Below are 19987 nucleotides of genomic sequence, written 5' to 3' on the forward strand. Positions count from 1 at the left end.
TCGGGTCTCGCGGCTCCAGCGCTGTGATTCGCCGGAGCCGCAATGACGTCACTCGCACGCATGCGCACGGGAGCCGACACTCGCGGCATATCGCCGTGATCTGCGGCTTGCCCCAGTGCGCCTGCGCGCCGCTGTCTACGGCGCATGCGCCGTAGACAGCGGTGGCTGTCTTCGGGTAAATATCTCCTAAACCGTATAGGTTTAGGAGATATTTCTTGGACCTACAGGTAAGCCTTAGCCCTTGTACACACGATCAGAGATTCCGACGGAATGTGTCCGATCGGAGCGTTTTGTCGGATATTCCGACTGTGTGTGGTATGCATCGGACTGCTTCAGTCGGAATATCTGTCGGACCAAATTTTCCAACTTCCCGGAAATATTTTCCAACAAAATGCTCCGATCGGACATACTCCGATCATGTGTAGAGAATTCCGATCGGACAAAGTGCCACGTATGCTCAGATCAAATTCCTACATCAAAGCTACTGGCTACTAGACTGAACATAGTCCCGTCATAACGAAATAACGTCATCACGTTCTGAACGATCGGATTTTCCGACAACTTCGTCCGACCGTGTGTATGCAACAGTTTCGGACAAAATCCATCGGACAAAATCCGATGGATTTGGTTGTCGGAATCTCCGATCGTGTGTACAAGGGCTATATCTAGGCTTACCTGTAGGTCAAAGTTGGTTGTAAGGGTTTACAACCACTTTAATTTTGTACAGCAGTTGTATTGTTTCGTTTCTGCTTCAAGTCATCGATGGAATCTCTTAACAAATAGTTTCAAACCATGTGGTATACCGACATTAAAAAGGTTAGCTGATACATGTTGGTCTGCTCACCATGCATGATGCTGTGAACGCCTTACAAAAAGGCTTTAGTATCATCAGAGATGTCCTTTCAAATATTTTGAATGATGAACCCACAAAGGGAGAGATCTGCTTGCAAGCAAAGGGCCTAAGCAATGTCATGCTGGAAACATGATAAAAATGGTTGAAGTATGGTCTGTCATTTTACCTAGGTTTCGCAGAACCAGTCAGTGTCTCCAAGATACAAAATTAGATTTGCATACAGCAACGAACATGCTGGACTCTCTGAAGGATTTTGTGAAGACTCTGCAGTCTAGATTCTCTGAATTTGAAGAGCAGGGTAAAAATATTTCTGGCTGCGAGGAGTACCAACTACAACGTGGAAGGAAAGTGAAAAGAAATAGGAGATGGGACTATGGTGATACAGAAGATGCTGATACTGATATGACACCCTCTGAAATTTTTAAACACTTTTTATCCTATAATCAGTGGCGTTGCTAGGTGGGTGCGGGGGGTGCGGGCCGCCCTCGGGTGACACCCGCCAGAGGGGTGACACCTGTGGGTAGCGCCACCACTAACAACGCCCGCTGCACTGTCTCACGCCGTGGCTGTGTCCCTCAGCGTGGAGCGGAATGAAGCAGCCTCCCCCTCCTCCTGCTGGGGGGGTCTGCACTGGGGTGTCTGCATGGGGGTCTGCTTGGAGGGGGGTGTCTGCACTGGGGGGTCTGCATGGAGGGGGGTGTCTGCACTGGGGGGTCTGCACAGAGGGGGGTGTCTGTACTGAGGGGGGTCTGCATTGGGGGGTGTCTGTACTGCTGGGGGGTCTGCACTGAGGAGGGGTCTGTAACTGAGGGGGGTCTGCACTGAAGGGGGGTATCTGTGCTGTTGGGGGTCTACACTGGGGGTCTGCACTGAGGGGAGTGTCTTTACCATTGGGGGTCTGCACTGGGGGGTCTGCACTGAGGGGGGTGTCTGTACTGAGGGGGGTCTGCACTGAGGGGGGTATCTGTATTGAGGGGGGTCTGCACTGAGGGGGGTGTCTGTAATGCTGGGGGGGTCTGCACTGAGGTGGGGGTGTCTGTATCGATGGGGGGTCTGCACTAAGGTTGGGGTGTCTTTACTGAGATGGGGGTGTCTGTACTGGCTCTACATTCCAGAGCCAGTACACTAGTGACAATATATCCTGAAGATCTTGAACCCCTGTTTGCAGAACAAATTGTACAGTTTTCCTCTATTTTTAAAATGTACCAATCTTCCCCTGCAAATAAAGACATTCATGGAAGTTAAGAAACTCAAATGTACAAGTTTATGATTGCACAATCCCTAGTCGGTGCATTTCCAAATACATATGTGACCCTCCGCATGTATTAGCATTTCATGGTCAGTAGGGATGCGCCGAACACTCCCTGGTTCGGTTCGCACCAGAACCTGCGAACGGACCGAAAATTTGCGGGAACTTTAGAACCCCATTAAAGTCTATGGGACTCGAACGTTCGAAATCAAAAGTGCTAATTTTAAAGGCTAATATGCAAGATATTGTCCTAAAAAGGGTTTGGGGACCCGGCTCCTGCCCCAGGGGACATGGGTCAATGCAAAATTTATTTAGAGTATTTCACTAAACCTCACCTAGGTCACACAATTGAAGGTCTTTTTCACTTACACTTAACCCTATATTAAGGTTTTTTTAGTTGCAGCGCCTGGCAATGTTTTATCACCTTTGAGTGTTTTTTCAGGTGGAGTTTATATATTCCATATCATTTTTTTCACATACCTTTTGTACATTGTTGCACATTGTATTTATTTGAGGTCATTTGTACCTCGTTAATCAATTATCACCGGTTAGCGCAGATTTTTCCCTTCTAAACAATATTGCTGATGCTGAGTGCCAGGCACCACCTCCACGCTGACACAATCCTCCTCCTCCTCTTTCTGTGTGATGGGCGGGACAGCAGGAACACTATCTGGATAAAGGGGGCCTTGAGAGGCAAGGAGGTCCTCCTCTTCCTGCCTCTGTTCTGCCTCAAGTGCCCTGTCCATTATTCCATTATGCATCCCTGATCATGCCTCACTGGTGTGGGGAAAAAAACAAGCTCCCCTGACCCTGTCCTGATGCCGTAGTCGCACAGGTACTAATTGATGGCCCTCTGCTGCACGTGCAGCTGCTGCAGCATGGCCAATGTTGAGTTCCACCTGGTGGGTATGTCCCAGATTAGGCGGTTCTTGGGCAGGTTCAATTCCTTCCTGGAGGAAGGAATTCCTGGAGCTCAGCCAGCCGAGCACTGGCATTACATGACCCGCTGAAATGCACACAGACTTTCCTAGCCTGTCTCAGGACATCCTGTAAGCCTGGGTACCTGCCCAAGAACCGCTGCACCTCCAAGTTAAGGACGTGAGCCACACAGGGCACATGGGTCAGTTGTCCCTGTCAGAGGGGGCGGAGAGGAGGTTGGTGCCATTGTCGCAAACCACCATTCCAGGCTTAATCTGGCATGGCGTCAACTACCTCTCAGCCTGCCCCTGCAGAGCTGACAGAATATCTGCCCCAGTATGGCTCCTGTCCCCCAAGCACAACAGAGCAAGCATGGCATGGCATGGCATCTTTTTGCCTGCGTACTTGTGTAGCCCTTTTGACGCCTACGGAGCACCGCTGGTTCTGAGGACAAAGCACGGGAAGAGGCCATGGAGGAAGAAGAAGAGGAGGGGGTGGAGGAGAGAGGTGTGTCACAACCAGTAGTAGAATTTTGGAGGCGTGGTGGCGGAACAACTTCCAACACTACTGCACCTTGTCCTGCATCCTTCCCAGCTGCCAGAAGAGTCACCCAATGAGCCGTGAAAGACAGGTAACGTCCCTGTCCATGCCTGCTGGACCATGAGTCAGCAGTAATATGCACCTTACCGCTGACCGCCCTGTCCAGCGAGGCATGGAAATTGCCTTTCACATGCCGGTAGAAAGCCGGAAGGGGGCAGAGTCTAGCAACTGAAAAGGCAGCAGTTGAAGTTCTAGCAATTTAGCCAAGCTAGCATTCAACCGCTAGGCATGTGGATGGCTGGGAGTGAACTTCTTTCGACGGTCCAGCAGCTGGGGCAGGGAAATTTGCCTGGTACAATCGGACGTTGGTGTACTGGCTGCAGAGTGCCCGCAAGTACTTCGCTGTGACACACCTAATTCTATACCTTCATTCCTCTCAGTGCAGGTTTCAGAGAGGACTGAAGGTCTAGTGGGGTTGGAGATCCCAGCTGATGAGGAGCAAGGAGAGGTCCACTTTGTTCTTTGGTGTGGGTCTTTAAGGTACGCTTGCCAACGAACTGCATGGCAGGTCAACATATGTCTGGTCAAGAATGTGGTGCCCAAGTGGCTGATGTTTTGGCCACGTGAGATACGCTTGAAACATATGTTGCAAATAGCAGCGGTGCGATCTGATGCACTCGTCTCAAAAAAGGCCCACACCAAAGAACTTTTGGAATAATGTGCAGAGGCAGCGCCCTGCACAGACGGAGCTCTGCGGTGTGATTGAGTCGGTGTGCTGCCCTTAAGCTGGCCCCTGGAGGGCATCCTGCCTCGTTGGAGATGTGCCTCTACCTCCTCCCCCTCTCTCCTATCAGGCACGCATGTGGAGTCAGTGACCTCATCATCCCCTCTCTCCTCATCACTGGAGCAAACCTGGCAGTATGCTACAGCTGGTGGAACATGACTGCCAGATTGCTGTCCTTCTTGGGGATCCCCTCCCTCTGGGATCAAGCTACTGCCTTCCTCTAGCTGAGTATCATCATCAGAGCCTTCAAAACGCTGAGCATCCTCCTGGAGCATGTACCCAACACTGTGCTCAAAGAGTTCGGGGGACTCCTCAGGTGGGTCTAAGGAAGGAGTGTCTGATGCCATTGAGATGAGGGAAGAGGCTGCGTTGGCAAATGTTTGCCAGTACCCTGAGCCTGGGTGAGAGAGGATGAGGAGGGCTTGGTCATCCACTCTACCAAGTCTTCGGCATGTTGCGGCTCAACATGTCCAGCTGCCGAAAATAAGGACAAGCGTGTCCCATGGCCACGTGCTAATGACGATTCACCGCGTCCACGACCAGCACTGTTGCCTCTAGACACAGAGCCTGCTTGCCCTCTTTTATTGGCTCGTGACTATCTGCCTCTCCTTGTTGGCCTTCCAGACATATTAATGGCCTGCAGGGAGATGAGAACACCAGCAATTGGGGTAGCTTTAGGTGCACACTGAGCAGATGACACAGTACAGCAACTGTAATTACTGCAGCTGCCTGCTTGTGGTATAGGATCTGAATAACAGGAGCAATTGGCATAGCTTCAGGTGTACACTGTGCAGGTGGCACAATACACCAACTGTAACCGCTGCAGCTGCCTGTGGTATAGGACTAGAACAACAACAGTAATTGGGGTAGCTTCAGGTGTACACTGTGCAGGTAGCACTATACACCGACTGTAACTGCTGCAGCTGCCTGTGGTTTAGGACCAGAACACCACCAGCAATTGGGGTAGCTTCAGGTAAACACTGTGCAAGGGGCAAAATCCACTGACTGTAACTGCTGCAGCTGCCTGTGGTATAGGACTAGAACACCAGCAATTGGGGGTAGCTTCAGGTGTACACTGTGCAGGTGGCACAATACACCGACTAACTTCTACAGCTGCCTGTGGTATAGGACTAGAACACCACGAGCAATTGGGGGTAGCTTCGGGTGTACACTGTGCAGGTGGCACAATACACTGACTGTAATTACTGCAGCTGCCTGTGGTATAGGACCAGAACAACACCAGCAATTAGGGTAGCTTCAGGTCTACACTGTGCAGGGGGCACAATACACTGACTAACTGCGCTAGGTTCACAAGAAATTAAGACGCTGTCCCTGCCTATCTGTCTCTCTATGTACACCGCAACACACTACACAAGGCCGCCTCGCAGGCAGCCTTATATAGTGTGGGGCGTGTACTAAACCCCCTGAGCTATATTTGGTCACAGGCATCCTGCCTATGGCCAATTATGGCTCTCTTTGCTGCCGGCCCTGTGGTTGGCCAAGCATGCGGGTCACAGTGCATGCTTGGCCAATCATCAGCCAGCAATGCACTGCGCTGGCGCAGTGCATTGTGGGCCGTGAGCGCCACATGAATATGGCGTGAACGGCCCACAAAGTTCTGGCTTCGCCGAACACCGAGCTCATCCCTAATGCTGTGTACACATGGTCGGATATTCCGACAGAAAAAGTCAGATGGGATCTTTTCATCATATAGTCTGACCGTGTGTATGTCCATCGAAAATTCAGACAGACTTAGATAGAGAACATGTTCTAAATTTTTCAGCAGAAAAAAAATTTCTAGAGAAAAAAAACGCTCGTCTGTATGCTGTTCCGACGCAGTGGCTATTGAACTTCCTTTTTCTAGTCCCGTCGTACGTGTTGTACGTCACCGCGTTCTTGACGGTCGGAATTTGGTGTGACCGTGTGTATGCAACACAGCTTGAGCGGAATTCTGTCAGAAAAACCTTTGGAGTTTATTTCCGACAGGGAAACCGGTCGGGCATAAGGCAGGTGACCAAAGCTGATGACTAAATCTGATGACTAAACTTAGTCATACAGGTAAAGATTTCATCATTTTCTTCATGCATGCTAAACAGAATAGATGGATGAATCTACCTCAGCTTGCACAACACCAGCTAATTCCTAGTACACCCGATGAGATAACACGACGAATGTTTTTTTTTTTTTTTTTTGCAAACTAGTCACATTTAGAAAATGAAGAGGTTACTAAAGGGAATAAAATCCTTGTACAACAGAATAAACAAAAATTGTACGATCTGGTATCATAACATTTTTGTGTTTTGTCCCTTCAGATAATTTTGCATGAATTGTTGTGATCAGCTTTAGAAGGCTTTGTACTAATGATCAGATTATGATACGGTCGCTTCAAAAGCAGTATTTTACATACGATTTTCTGATCGTGTGTGTACGGGCCATAAGTGGCTGCAGTCACTGTTCAGGTGACTCAAGTCCTATGGCTTTTCAATTACAGTTTGTTGAATCTGTTGGTATAAGCAGGGCCACCCAAAGCTTTAATTTTAGCTGATTGACATTAACAACCACTTTAAACTTCATGACCAGGCCATTTTTTTTTTTTTTTTGCGATACGGCACTGCATTATTTTAACTGCCAATTGCGCGGCCATACAATGCTGTACCCAAATAAAATGTATATCCTCTAGAGATTTCTTTTGATGGCATTTGATCACCTCTGCAATTTTTATATCTTGTGCTATAAACAGAAAAAAAAAAAAAGAAAAAGTCAATTGTGAAAAAAAATTATATTTTTTTTTAATTTGCTTTAAAGCAATAAAAAATAAAAAAATCTAAATTTCTTCATCAATTTAGGCCAATATGTAGTCTGCTACATATTTCTGGTAAAAAAAAAAAATCCTAATAAGCGTATTGCTTGCGCAACAGTTATAGGGTTTACAAGCTATGGAATATTTTTATTTATTTTTTACTAGTGATGGCGGCAATCAGCAATATTGCAGTGGACAGTCGGACACTGACACTTTTGGGGGACCAGCGACACTAATAGAGTGATCAATGCTAAAAATATGCACTGTCACGGTACTAATGACACTGGCTGGGAGGAGGTTAAACATCAGGGACGAACAAATGGTTAACTGTGTGCCTAGCCAGTGTTTTTTTGTACAGTGTGGGAGGTGGTTTTACTAGGGGAAGACATGGATCCATGTCTCTGCCGTGCAGGAACTCAGGATCCATGCCTTCCCTACTGACAGAACGGTGGTCTTGCCGCTGTATATGTAAGTTATACTGTTGGCGAGTGGTTGTAAAGCATAGGTGGGTGTAGTTCTGCTTTAAACAATAACACTGTGATGGATCCTATCCCACACCGCGATGAGTACTTCCGCAGTAATACCGCTTCCTCCAGTCTGACCATCAGAGAGATATATTATTATAGATGCATTGAATACAAGTCTAGCCGAAAATAGCTTGTAAAATCTTGAATGTTTATTGAACAGAATACAGACTTTTTATACACTCTTAACACAAGGGGTAAGATAATGAGTTAGGACTGGCTCATGGATACTCCCCCCTCCCCTCCAGCAACAACTTAAAAGACAATTATATAGTTAACATGTTAAATTAAACACAGCACTTAAGGCAGCCTAGGTGACCAGATAGTCCGTCTCTGGAGGTCAATGTGATCGGCTCTTTCAATGATCATGTATTGTTCCGAATTAACAACCAAGAATAGTCTTTGGGCAAATCCAAGAAAACCTTCTCACAATAGCAGAGTTGATGACATCAGCATCTTCTATGAGCCCCAAAATTATAAATCAGTCACTATTTATACTATGGCAAATTACAGGGTTACCAGAGTCTGTGTGTCTTGGACCTGAACCCAAAGTAACACCACCTCCACGGTCCCCAGGCATACAGCTCACAAAGAGCACCGTTCCCCCAAATGCCAGGGCCTATGATCAGTGGGAAAGGGGCTAGCATCCAGTCCCCTCCAAAAGCCCCCTGCCCTGGCAGGGTCTGTCACAAACACCATATGGGATACAATGCGATTAGCTGTCAAGGCTTGCGTCAATGTAACAAACCATCAATTTAATACTTAACATACATTTAAATAAACGTAATAATTTCAAGAATTTCAAAGATTCATATATCCTAAAATTTATTTATTACAGTCCTTGTCATGGATCTTATTTCACCCCCAATCACCAAGGGCTATGAAAAGATTCCATTGTGTGTGGCATGTCCATTGATAATATTTGGGGTTCCATCAGTGACCACTACTGCATTCAGCTCCACGTCTTCCTCTGGAGAAGATATTTCTGAGGACCGGCATTTATTTTTGCACCTACAGAAAAAAAAATTGCATTTGTATCAGTTGTACGGTATACAGAAAATACAATATTATATATACAGTGAAAGGCATGATCTATAGAAAGTATGACTTCTTTTATTATAATGGCCACTGTTATTTTAACTCTGCAGTCACTTCTCCATTTTGTTGGTGTGATCAATTATCAGTATATATTAACCACCTCCCACCTGGCCACTGCACATATACAGCCGGGTGGGCACTTCCTCCTTGTGAGTGGACATTCAGGAGCGGCGTGATCCCGATGCGGTCGTGTCACCCGGACACACGTATCTCCGATCGGCGGGAGGGCTCTGTGATTGGCCCACCTGATCACACGATGGCTGTGTCCAATCACAGCCATCATGTGACGTAAATAGAGAGCCGGCTGGCTAGGCGATTGGCTCTCCTCACACGGCCGGTGATAGTCATAGTTAGTTAGGTTGAATAAAGACACCAGTCCATCCAGTTCAACCTGAGTGAGTGTCTACAATGGTCCCTTACCCTGTACATTGCTACACCCACATCAGTCCCTATCCTCAAGGAGCCCACAATCCAAGGTCCCCATTCATATACTAGGGCCAATTTTGGAAAGAAGCCAATTAACCTACCTGCATATCTTTGGATTGTGGGAGGAAACCGGAGTACCCGGAGGAAACCCACGCAGGCACAGGGAGAACATGCAAACTCCAGGCAGGTAGTGTCATGGTTGGGATTTGAACCAGTGACCTTCTTACTGCTAGGTGAGAGTGCTAACCACTACACCACTGTGCCGCCCCAATGATCAATGAGTATGAGCTGTTTTTTACAGCTTTTTACACACTGATCGCTGGCCCAGTATCCCCACACAATGTCCCCAAAACACTGTCCCCAAAAAAACATGTCCGCACACACATGTCCCCAAAACACATGTCCCCAAAACACATGTCCCCCACATAGTAAAAACACCTGTTTCCCACATATGTAAGAGTCAAATCATATGTCCCAACGATCATCTGCACACATCTGTACATGATAATCTGCACACATCTGTCCATGATCACTCAAACCAATTATACATTTAACTGGATTTTTTATTTTTTTTACCAAAGACATGTAGCAGAATACATCTTGGCTTAAATCTATGACAAAATTTGATTTTGTTGGGTTTATTTTAAAATAGAAAGTAGAAAATATTGTGTTTTTTTTTTCAAAAAGTTCCGATCTTTTTTTTTTGCTTATATCGCAAAAAATAAAAAAAGTCGTGAATAAATACCGCCAAAAGAAAGCTCTATTTGTGTGAGCATAATGAAATGATAAAAAAAAAAAATGATAACATTTTTTATTTGGGTACAGTGTTTCATGACCGCGCAATTATCATTGAAAGTGCGACAGCGCTGCAAACTGAAAATTGGCCTGGGAAGGAAAGGGGTGAAAGTGCCCGGTATTGAAGTGATTAACTTATTCACGAGATGGAAACCCCAATTTTGTTTTCCTTATCAAAGAACAATTAAGAGACCCTGTCACCAGCATAAAGAAAAAAAACTGCTGGAAAAAGCATCAAAGGAAAAAAAAATTAAATTTTAAATGCATACTGTGCTTGCAGCATTTTTTGCTTTCCATAAATGAGTTTTATTCACTTGCAATGTGCCTCTGGACTTGCTGGAAAATTTGACTACTTCAGGAAGAATCGATATCTAACACAACTCTCTCCTATGCACATTATAGTCCTCTCCTCTTCTGGAAGTGTCTAGATACTGTCTGTGATGGCCCAGTTTTGTGTGTGCGGAGGCGATTTAAAACTAAATTCCAGTTATGGATATTTTTATTGCATTGGTCCAGCTTGGATCAATGTAACTATGCATGATCCATATCTGACGTATCCCCGTTAAAGATGGAAATCACAGTGGGGAGCACCATTACTACAGTGACCCCTGGTAGTTTCTGGGTCCTGTTTTTTTTCTGGGCACATTCTGCATATGATAGGCACAGTTGGCTGCATATGATGGCACAGTGAGGCTGCAATTACATTTTTTTCGTTTCAGTATTTTTCTGTTCTTTTGGGCCCCCCCAAAAATTTTGAGCACCAGCAGCCACTGCTAGAGACACTAGGCTATAGAGGCAGGGATAGTGATACTGCAAAGGATATGCACCCTTTGAGCAGGAGATGGTAAAAAGAACAGAGACATTTCCAGGAATGAATGGGATGAGCCATGGATTGGGGGCCGCAGGGGCATTCCCAAGAGCCCCCTGTGCTAAGCAGGCCAATTCCAGTCTTTATGAATGTCTTTATGAATGGGGATTCTGAGGATTTCTGGTCACAGTGCGCTGCTGAGCCCATGATGAGACACTTTCCTAGGGACAAGTAATCTCATGATTGGAATCTCCTGAACAATGACCGGAGAGCGTTCTTTGATAGCTATGCCACTATGCTTGGAGCACCCAGTGAACACGAAGAGCCATTCCACATACATGTATATGTGGTGCAGTTTGGCATTAACCTTCAAATTGGGCTCAATTCATAAAGCTTTAATAACAGGGTAAATAAAATTATGTTTTATATTAGCCATGTGACTGTCATTTTAAAAATTTCATTGGAATAGTGCAAAAAATAACTAATTAATATGAATAAGTGTAACAAATACCAGAAAAAAATAAAATGGATACTGTAAAACAAATAACCTCAAATTATCTGTGATGAAAATATATCAAATGAAATCATTTCACACTCGGTGTATTAGAATAGTTCAATAAAAGTAAAGTGCACATGTGCTAAAAAGTGCATAATTGTCCATATCAAATCAGAGGCATAACTAGAACCTTCAGGGCCCCGGTGCAAGAAACCGTGAAGGGTCCCTGACCCACAGTATGATAGGGGGTATTGTGACAAGGGGCAGTGTGACAGGGTATTTTGACAAGAGGGAGGCAGTGACAGGTGGGGGGGGGGGGGGGGCAGTGTGGCCGAAGAAAGGTATCTGGGAAGTGTAACCAGGGGGGAGTGTGATAAGAGAGCACTGTGAAAGAAGTGTGACAGGTGACCTGTAGGGGAGGCAGTGTGACAGGTGTAGGCAGGATGACAGGTCAGAGGCTGTGTTACAGGTCGGGGGCAGTTGACAGGTGGGGGGGGCAGTGTGGCAGTAAGAAAGCATGCGGGGTGGAGGGGACAGTGTGACAGGTGGTGGGGGCAGTTTCCGCCATTCGGAAATGCACGGAAAGGCCCCAGGACAGCTCGGCTGACCTCGCCAAATATCGGGGACGAAACCTTTCCGAGGTTTGCTGAGGTCAGCCGGTCGGTCCTCGGGCCTTTTCGGCCGTTTCCGAGCCCCCCCACCCGACTCTGGCCGCATGTGGTATTGCATGCCATTGAAGTCAACGCGGAACAAATTATTTTAATTTTCACTGACTTCAATGGGGAAACTCGCTTTTATATGCAAGTACTATGGATTACGGGTATTCTCCTAGAACAGATTATGCTGGTAATCCGAGGTTCCACTGTAGTTTGACTTTCTTATTATAACCATTAGTTCACACATTATGGATTTGTTCTACACAGAGGTACCGCAGATGTTTTATTTCTTATTTACTGTCTACTGGAGTGTTTGTGAAATGAGAGTCCTGTAATGATGTTTTACAAAGCCAGAGTTACACATACTAAAAATAATGACTGTTCCTTACCATTGGATGAATCTGCCATCTGCGATTGCTAAAACTACAGCTGCTACAACTCCAGCAGGAACAATTAGCCACAAATAATTGAGGTCACTGCCAGTCTCAAGTGTTTTAACATTTGGTTTCGGAGTTGCTGCAGGATTTGGCGTTGGCGTTGCTGCAGGATTTGGCGTTGGCGTTCCTGTGGAATTTGGATTTGGAGTTATTTTAGAATGCACATATTCAGTTGCATCTTTTTGATTGCTGAAAGTCCCTGTAAGAAAGAGAAATATTTGATATTTCTGAATTATGGTAGCACCTCTCTATTATAAATTAAAGCGTATGTCAAGACAAAATGAAATAGCAAGCAAAAAACAAAACAAAAAAACGCCAACATATGCAGTACATCTCTGTAATACATGTCCCCTATATTTATCCCTTTAAAACCTTGCACATACAGAAAAATGCATGTTAAAGTGACTGTAAAAGCAAAATGTATATTTTAATTAAAATAAAAAAGATGTTATGCATTCTTACCTGCTCTGTGCAATTGTATTGCACAGAGCAGCCCCCTACCTTCTCCTCTGGAGTCCCCCACCATTCTCCACTCTTTTCCTGACGGTGTCCCCTCAGCAAGCCATGTGATGAGGGGGGGCACACATGTTTACGTGTTCTCGATTAGGACAGCACTGGATCGAGGGAGGAGCCAGGTAAGTGTTGAGTGCAGTGGCGGCAGGTGCTCACTATTTGGGGGGGCACAAACTAACAACACCCCCCCCCCCTTCACTCCGCATGAGACAGACAAGGGCGGTTGCATTTCTGTGCACCAAGTGGTATAAACCCTGTCCGGTGTTTTTTGAACTACTCGAATACTTGCACTCTCAGATCTCTACAAAATAGATGTTGATTATTCTGTAGTCCAAGATGAGAACTAGGAGGCCTAATATAGACTGCACGCGATAACATCGGAAGTGGGCACATGAGAGCTCTGAATTTCTAGCAGGATCAACAGGTATTTTTTTGCAAAGAGCAAAAATGATATTTGAGGTTGGAGAATTCACAACATGCAAAAACTCCTTTAAATATATTCAAAAAAATTACAAAAAGAGATACAGCTGGAGTTTAAAAGGTGCAAATAATCAATATTACAAGAATATATATATTGTATTAAACAAACAAATTAGATAAACAAATGTATATAAAAAAAATAAATTATATATATATATATATATATATATATATATATATATATATATATATATATATATATGACTAAGCTCAATGTTCACAATACAAAAACATGGTTGCTTCTACATGTTTCACCGCCCTTTAAAAGATCGTGGTTCCAAGAAAGCCTCGGGGCTCATCAAGAGCTCCAATGAGGTGTCTGTGTGCCGGACGTGAAGAGGGAAAAATAACCCTGTAGTCACACCCTGTTATACTGAAAGATTGACAAATTAATATAATGATATCTTCCCAAAAATGCAAGTTTGATATGCTAGTTACAAAATTCAAAGTAACCGTGCCATCTAGACCGGCAATTCTCAACTAGGGTTCCTCCAGAGGTTGTAGGTGTTCCTTCAGCATTGGGCCATTTCTGCCTCTCTGATAAGTTCCCACCGACACCGTTGATCTTTTTAGCTATCTGTAAGGAGGTAATTCTTCCCAATGACCACAAGTGTAAGCAGGGCTGGTGCAAGGATTTTTGACACCCTAGGCCAGTAATGGCGATCCTTGGCACTCCAGATGTTTTGGAACTACATTTCCCATAATGCTCATGCACTCTGCAGTGTAGTGGAGCATCATGGGAAATGTAGTTCCAAAACATCTGGGGTGCCAAGGTTCGCCATCACTGCCCTAGGCGAAACCTCATTTTGCTGCCCCCCCATTGGCTCCACTCCTGACTCCACCCCCTGAATACTACTTCACCAGCGCCCATCAATTACAGACTTTGGGGGACATTTGGCAGATCAGTCAATATATATATATATATATATATATATATATATATATATATATATATATATACACTCACATTTTAAAATGACATTTCATGGTCATCGCATTCACATAATGTTATTCTCATTAAGGCCCCTTTCACACTGGGGCGGTGCGGGCGTCGGCGGCAAAACGCTGCTATTGTTAGCATCGCTTTACCGTTGTCTGCGGTCGCTAGCGGGGCAGTTTTAACCCCCGCTAGCGGCCGAAAAAGTGTTAAAACCGCCCGCAAAGCGTCGTTGGATCGGCACTTTGCCGGTGGTATAGCCGCGCTGCCCCATTGATTTCAATAGTTAGGAGCGGTTTAGGAGCAGTGAATACACCGCTCCTTTCACCGCTCCAAATATGCAGCTAGCAGGACTTTTTTCACCATCCTGCCAGCGCACCGCTCCAGTATGGAAGCCCCTCCGGCTTTCACACTGGAGTGAAAGGGACCGTTTTTTTCACGCGCTAAACAGGTGCTATTTTTAGTGCTGTAGCGCCTGAAAACTGCCCCAGTGTGAAAGGGGCCTAACAGAGAGAAAGCAAAATTTTTTTACTTACCTCATGGTCACACCAGTAACCCGTTGCTGGCACCAACTGTATTTGCCAGCCTGTGTACCTGCCTCGTGTGGAGTGGTGCCTCTTCTCTTCCTTCCTCTTCCAGCTAGCCCAGGCTGCACGCTCCTGACTCATGATGATGACACACAGGCACAGCAGCAGACGCCCCCCCTCCATTCTATGTCAGTCCGACGGTCTGTGAGATTACTCATGATTTATCATGAGTAATGTCACAGACCGTTGGACTGACAGAGAGTGGAGGGGAGGGGGAGGGGGGGGGGGCGGCTGCTGCTGCTGTGTGTCATCATGGCTAATGTCACACAGTCACAGACAGACTGACAGAGAGCGGATCGGAGTAGTGGGGGGGTTGGCGGCTGCTGCCTTTGACATTGAGAGGTGGTGCCATGTGGCTGGACACATGATCATTACTGGCTCACTGCGTGAGCGAGGTGATACTATAGCAGAAGAGAGGATCACTGGAAAGCCAGAGCAGGGCGGGGGGGGGGGGGAGGGCGGATGGCGCTGTTGCTTGACATGGCACTGGCACGGTAGTAGTTGCAGCAAGGACAGTGCAGCCAGCCAGGAATAAAATAACTAACGGTCGGGCGCCCTAGGCGGCAGAGCGCCCTAAGCAGTTGCCTAGTCCGCCTAGTGGTAGCGCTGGCCCTGAGTGTAAGGACCAGTCTCACTGACTACCACACTATTGTATCATGAGTTGTAGATTTCTAATTTTTAGCAGGGGGTTCCCCCAAGACCGGAGAACTATTTCAAGGGTTCCTCTGTGTTGGAAAGGCTGAGAAAGGCTGAATTCCTTCTTTTAAAGTACCAATAGTCACTAAATTGGTATTGCTATGATACCTTTAAGCTCAGGGAGATCTGAAGCAATTGGTGTACTCACTTTTGTGAGATACTGTAGACACTGGAAAAAAAAATACCCCAAAAAATAACCTCTAATCCTGTTCTGAAGGTAGCTGTGGTAAGAGTTCCAAGGATATCACAGAAGTAGAAGACAGACAGCAATTAAAGTTCTGGCCCTTCCCCAGCCTTCTAGTGCACCTTGATCTGTAGACCTCCTCCCTCTCCCAGTTCTTCCCCAGTTTTAAACCTACCATTTATTGTTAGAGGAACTTGTATATTCCCCTTCCATTCGAAGTACATAATTGGTGGTTTATATTTGGTGATCAGTGCTGCAAAATTGTCCGACCCCAGAATGGCCACGGATTTGTTATCACAGATCGCAGTACTATAAGAATGGGCCTCTGGAAGCTCGCAGTAGTACTGACTTCCTATTTTAAAGGTCAGTTTCTTTCCATACAGCCCTTCTTCACTGAACAAGTAGACGCGCCACTCTCCAACGGAACCTGAAAAACAAAATAAAATGTAGATGAAGATTAATATGCTTATATTGGTCTTCCCTGCCCGCCCCTCCCCCCCAAATCAACATGATAAAAGTAAATTTTGTGGGTGGAACTCGGCTTTAAATTGCAAAGGCAGCAAATGGGGATGTTCAAATGACACGGCCCTGATGCTTTTAACCTGGGGCAAAAACGATTGCTCCTGTTGTGTTCAGCAGCCAATACCGGGACAGAATAAGACCCATTCAAGTGCATGGAAATGCACAGAGACCCAGTGCCAATGTCATTGGGTCTAAAATAAAGTATGCAATGAAAATGGAAAGTTTTTATTTAAAAAATGTATTACATTAAATAACTGGAAAAAAAAAAAATCTGAAAAAAACTTTAAATTTTTTTTTTCCATATTTGTTCAGGGCTGTTGCTATGGGGTCTCTTGTAATCTGCCCCCTTCCTCTCCACGGCGCCTGACGTCACTTCCCTCGGAGCCTGTGTGTCACCATTTCCAAATGGGCAGCACAGAGGGCTAGAATCCCAGTATTTGATAGGCTTCTCATGGTTGCCATCACAACGGGGCGGGCACTTCCGACGCCCCGCCCGTTGTGACGGCAACCTGAGAAGTTTCCTGCGCTGCTAAATGAGCTTGCTGCGCATGCGTGAGAATGGGCGGTGCATGCTGGTTATTCAGCAGCACCGAAAACCCTGGAAGTTTATGCTTGTGGGCTTCGTATGCCCACAAGCAAGATGGGAACGCCCGATCATAAGGAATATAAGGTTTTTAAATTTAAACAGTAAATAAAGTGGCACCATTTACAACACAAGCCAATGCAAAAACAATATCATATGATAGTAATAGAATATATATATATATATATATATATATATATATATATATATATATATAAAAATTTGTGGTTGGAACTCCGTTTTAAGGGGGGGGGGTTGTTTGGGGGAGCTAACATGGCATAACCGCTTGTTTTTATTGCCCCCCCCCAACTGCAAGTCTAAATTATCCCTTATACACAATTTTTTGGAGTATTTGAAAATAGATCGACTTCAATGGGGCCTCAGATTTGGAAATTTGGGAGGATCTGCAGATTATTAAAAAATTTCCGCTGAAGCACAACTGAACAATCTTTTCAGAAAATCGCTCAAATCTACTATGAAGGAAGGGTCCCTTTACATCTCTTCAGGTGTTGCATACTCCATCGTTTTCATATTTGATACCTGTACTAGACATGTGCGATTAGTTTCATACAAATTTCCGTAAATTTGTACAATTCCTAACGAATCCGAAATACAAATTTTTTATGCATTTGAATTCCGTACGAAATAAGAAATTTTGTTTACGAATTTCGGATCCAAATTCATAACGAAAATTTGTAATTGTTACGAAAAGTTAATGAACTTAAAAAAGTTAAAACCCCAGGAAGTCAGCACAGCACAGGGATGGTGGGAACCCTGTGGGGAATTTCTATGCTTACGAAATACAAAATTTCGTTAATGGATTTCGGAATTTCAGATCCAAATTAACAGAATTGTGACTGGTGTTTTGTTCACTAGAGGAAGTCAGCACAGCACAAGGATGGTGGGAACCCCTCATAATGGGCACAGCGGGTGTACAGACCTGGGAACTCAGCACAGGGATGGTGGGAACCCCTCATAATGGGCACAGCAGGTGTACAGACCTGGGAACTCAGCACAGGTATGGTAGGAACCATGGCCGTCTTTAAAATTGATTGGACCCTGGGCAAAACTTTTCTTGGGGCCCCCCATGCAGCTTCGCTCTCCACCTCTGAGACATACAATAAATAGCAGCTAATCTCAAAATCTGTTTACTGAATCAGATCAGGCAGCTATTGCGATTGGTTAACAGAGGTTATAGTGTATCATTACCGCTCACAAACTGGTTGTTAGAGGTTACAGCACACATTACGGCTCACTGATTAGTTGCTAGAGGTTACAGCACATGATTTCTGCTTGTTGATTGGTTGCTAGAGATTACTGTGGCTATGACCTCAGGGGGCATGATATACATATCAATGTTGCTGGCCGCCACTATTTATGTATAAATGCCACCTTTATTTACACATGAATGCCCTCGCTATTTACATATGAATGCCGGTAATTTACATGTAAAAACAGGGTCTGCAGGTGAGTCATCTTTACACAATAGGGCAGAGCTGGGCAGCATTAGTAGCAGCACTTCACACTGAGATATCGGGACACAGCACGGGACTAAAACCTCAAGGGATGAGGGAATTTAAACTGGGATAGTTGACAAGTATGAGGCAGCTGCTTTGGTCCCCACAACAATGACAGGGCTTAGGGCAGCTGCCCCTTTTGCCCTGCCTTAAAAAACGGCCCTGGTGGGAACCCTGTGGGAATTTCTATGCTTATGAATTTCATACCAAATTTTGTTAACAAATTTCGGAATTTCGGATCCAAATTAACAGAAACATGACTGGTGTTTTGTTCATCAATCAGAGGAAGTCAGCACAGCACAGGGATGGTGAGAACCGCTCATAATGGGCACAGCGGGTGTACACTCAGACCCGGGAACTCAGCACAGGGATGGTGGGAATCCCTCATAATGGGCACAGCGGGTGTACACTCAGACCCGGGAACTCAGCACAGGGATGGTGGGGACCCCTCATAATGGGCACAGCAGGTGTACAGACCCAGGAACTCATCATAACGATTATTCGTAATTGTTAGGAAAAGTTAACAAACCTAAAATTTAAAAACCCAGGAAGTCAGCACAGCACAGGGATGGTGGGAACCCCTCATAATGATAACTTCATCACAACAAACTTTCGTTATTTTAACGAAAAGTTTACAAATCTAACGAAAATTCTTATTTTGTACGAATCCAAATTGAATTTCGTACACGAAAAAAAATTTTTTTTTTGTACGAAACAAATTTCTTGATGGTGCCCATGTCTAACCTGTACTTGGTTTTATGCCGGGATCCAAGCTGGAGACTTCGGTAGATTCCTGTGAAGCCCCCGCGGTACAGCCTGAGAAAGGAAAAAAAAAAAGTATAAGGCTAGCTTTGCAGATTTGTTTGATCTGCTTGATATAAAGTAGTAGCTAAAGTGTCGTTTTTTTGTTATTATTGCTTAGTGAGAATAGTGTAATATGATTTTCCCATGCTTGTTGTATAAAATGTTTAATTTTCAGTTAATAATTTTAGCAGTCTAGTATACAGGAAGACATTAGATCCTACACTTCTTCAGGTTAAAGTTTTACGAAGGAATGGAATTTTCTTATACACAGCTGACTTCCTGTTAGTAATTGCAGAACATCTATAATGTTTTATGTTTTATGTTGTATTTTGTTGGGATTAATTGCATAAAGGTGTATATTAGTTGTACTCACACAGTGCCATCAAAACCACGGAGAATGCAATAATCCGCTCCGACCATTTAAATCCTAAACAAAAGAACAATGTAGAGCAAGGATAATTATAACATTTTGCGTAGTAGTAATAATAATATAACAATGATACAATAACAATAATAATATAACTAAACATAATAGATTATAATAATATGAGACAATAGTGATAAGCCAAGCCTCTGTGACAGATTTGACTCCTAGTGATTTTCAGTGGGCTTTGGGTTTTGCATCTTAAATTTTTTGAGGTTCTGCTCGAAACCCAAACCCCACTGATATTTTCTGGGCTAATAAGCAAGGGGTTGACAAAAATAGGTAGGGGGGCACTACCCTTGAAAACATGTACCTAAGCAAAAAATGTTTTTTTTTTCATTCCTTTACTTATAAGG

At 44.8% G+C, this 19987-nt stretch overlaps 1 protein-coding gene and 1 long non-coding RNA gene across 10 annotated transcripts in view; one reads left to right on the plus strand and one right to left on the minus strand.

Annotated features, from left to right (window-relative positions):
* Nucleotides 1-19987, plus strand: part of LOC143933537 (uncharacterized) — a 483729-nt gene that overhangs the window by 216881 nt on the left and 246861 nt on the right. The window lies entirely within an intron of this gene.
* Nucleotides 7833-19699, minus strand: LOC143933533 (uncharacterized). The gene is made up of 5 exons (XM_077456444.1): nt 19581-19699; nt 19148-19219; nt 15957-16208; nt 12337-12583; nt 7833-8679 (listed from the first exon to the last, which is right to left on the minus strand). The coding sequence occupies exons 1-5, from the start codon at nt 19588-19590 to the stop codon at nt 8547-8549; spliced, it is 714 nt and encodes a 237-aa protein (XP_077312570.1). The 5' UTR covers nt 19591-19699; the 3' UTR covers nt 7833-8546.

Source organism: Lithobates pipiens, unplaced genomic scaffold (assembly GCF_037356315.1).
Source record: "Lithobates pipiens isolate NorthernLeopardFrog02 unplaced genomic scaffold, aLitPip1_a1.2 Scaffold_27, whole genome shotgun sequence".
NCBI classification, from domain to species: Eukaryota; Metazoa; Chordata; class Amphibia; order Anura; family Ranidae; genus Lithobates; species Lithobates pipiens.

Bases quoted from the DNA above. Each gene is read 5' to 3' on its own strand.
- LOC143933533 (XM_077456444.1), bottom strand. The intron at 16,209-19,147 runs GTTAGACATGGG...TTTGTTTTTCAG, and splicing joins CGGCATAAAACCAAGTACAG to GTTCCGTTGGAGAGTGGCGC. The intron at 8,680-12,336 runs GTAAGGAACAGT...TTTTTTCTGTAG, and splicing joins GATGGCAGATTCATCCAATG to GTGCAAAAATAAATGCCGGT.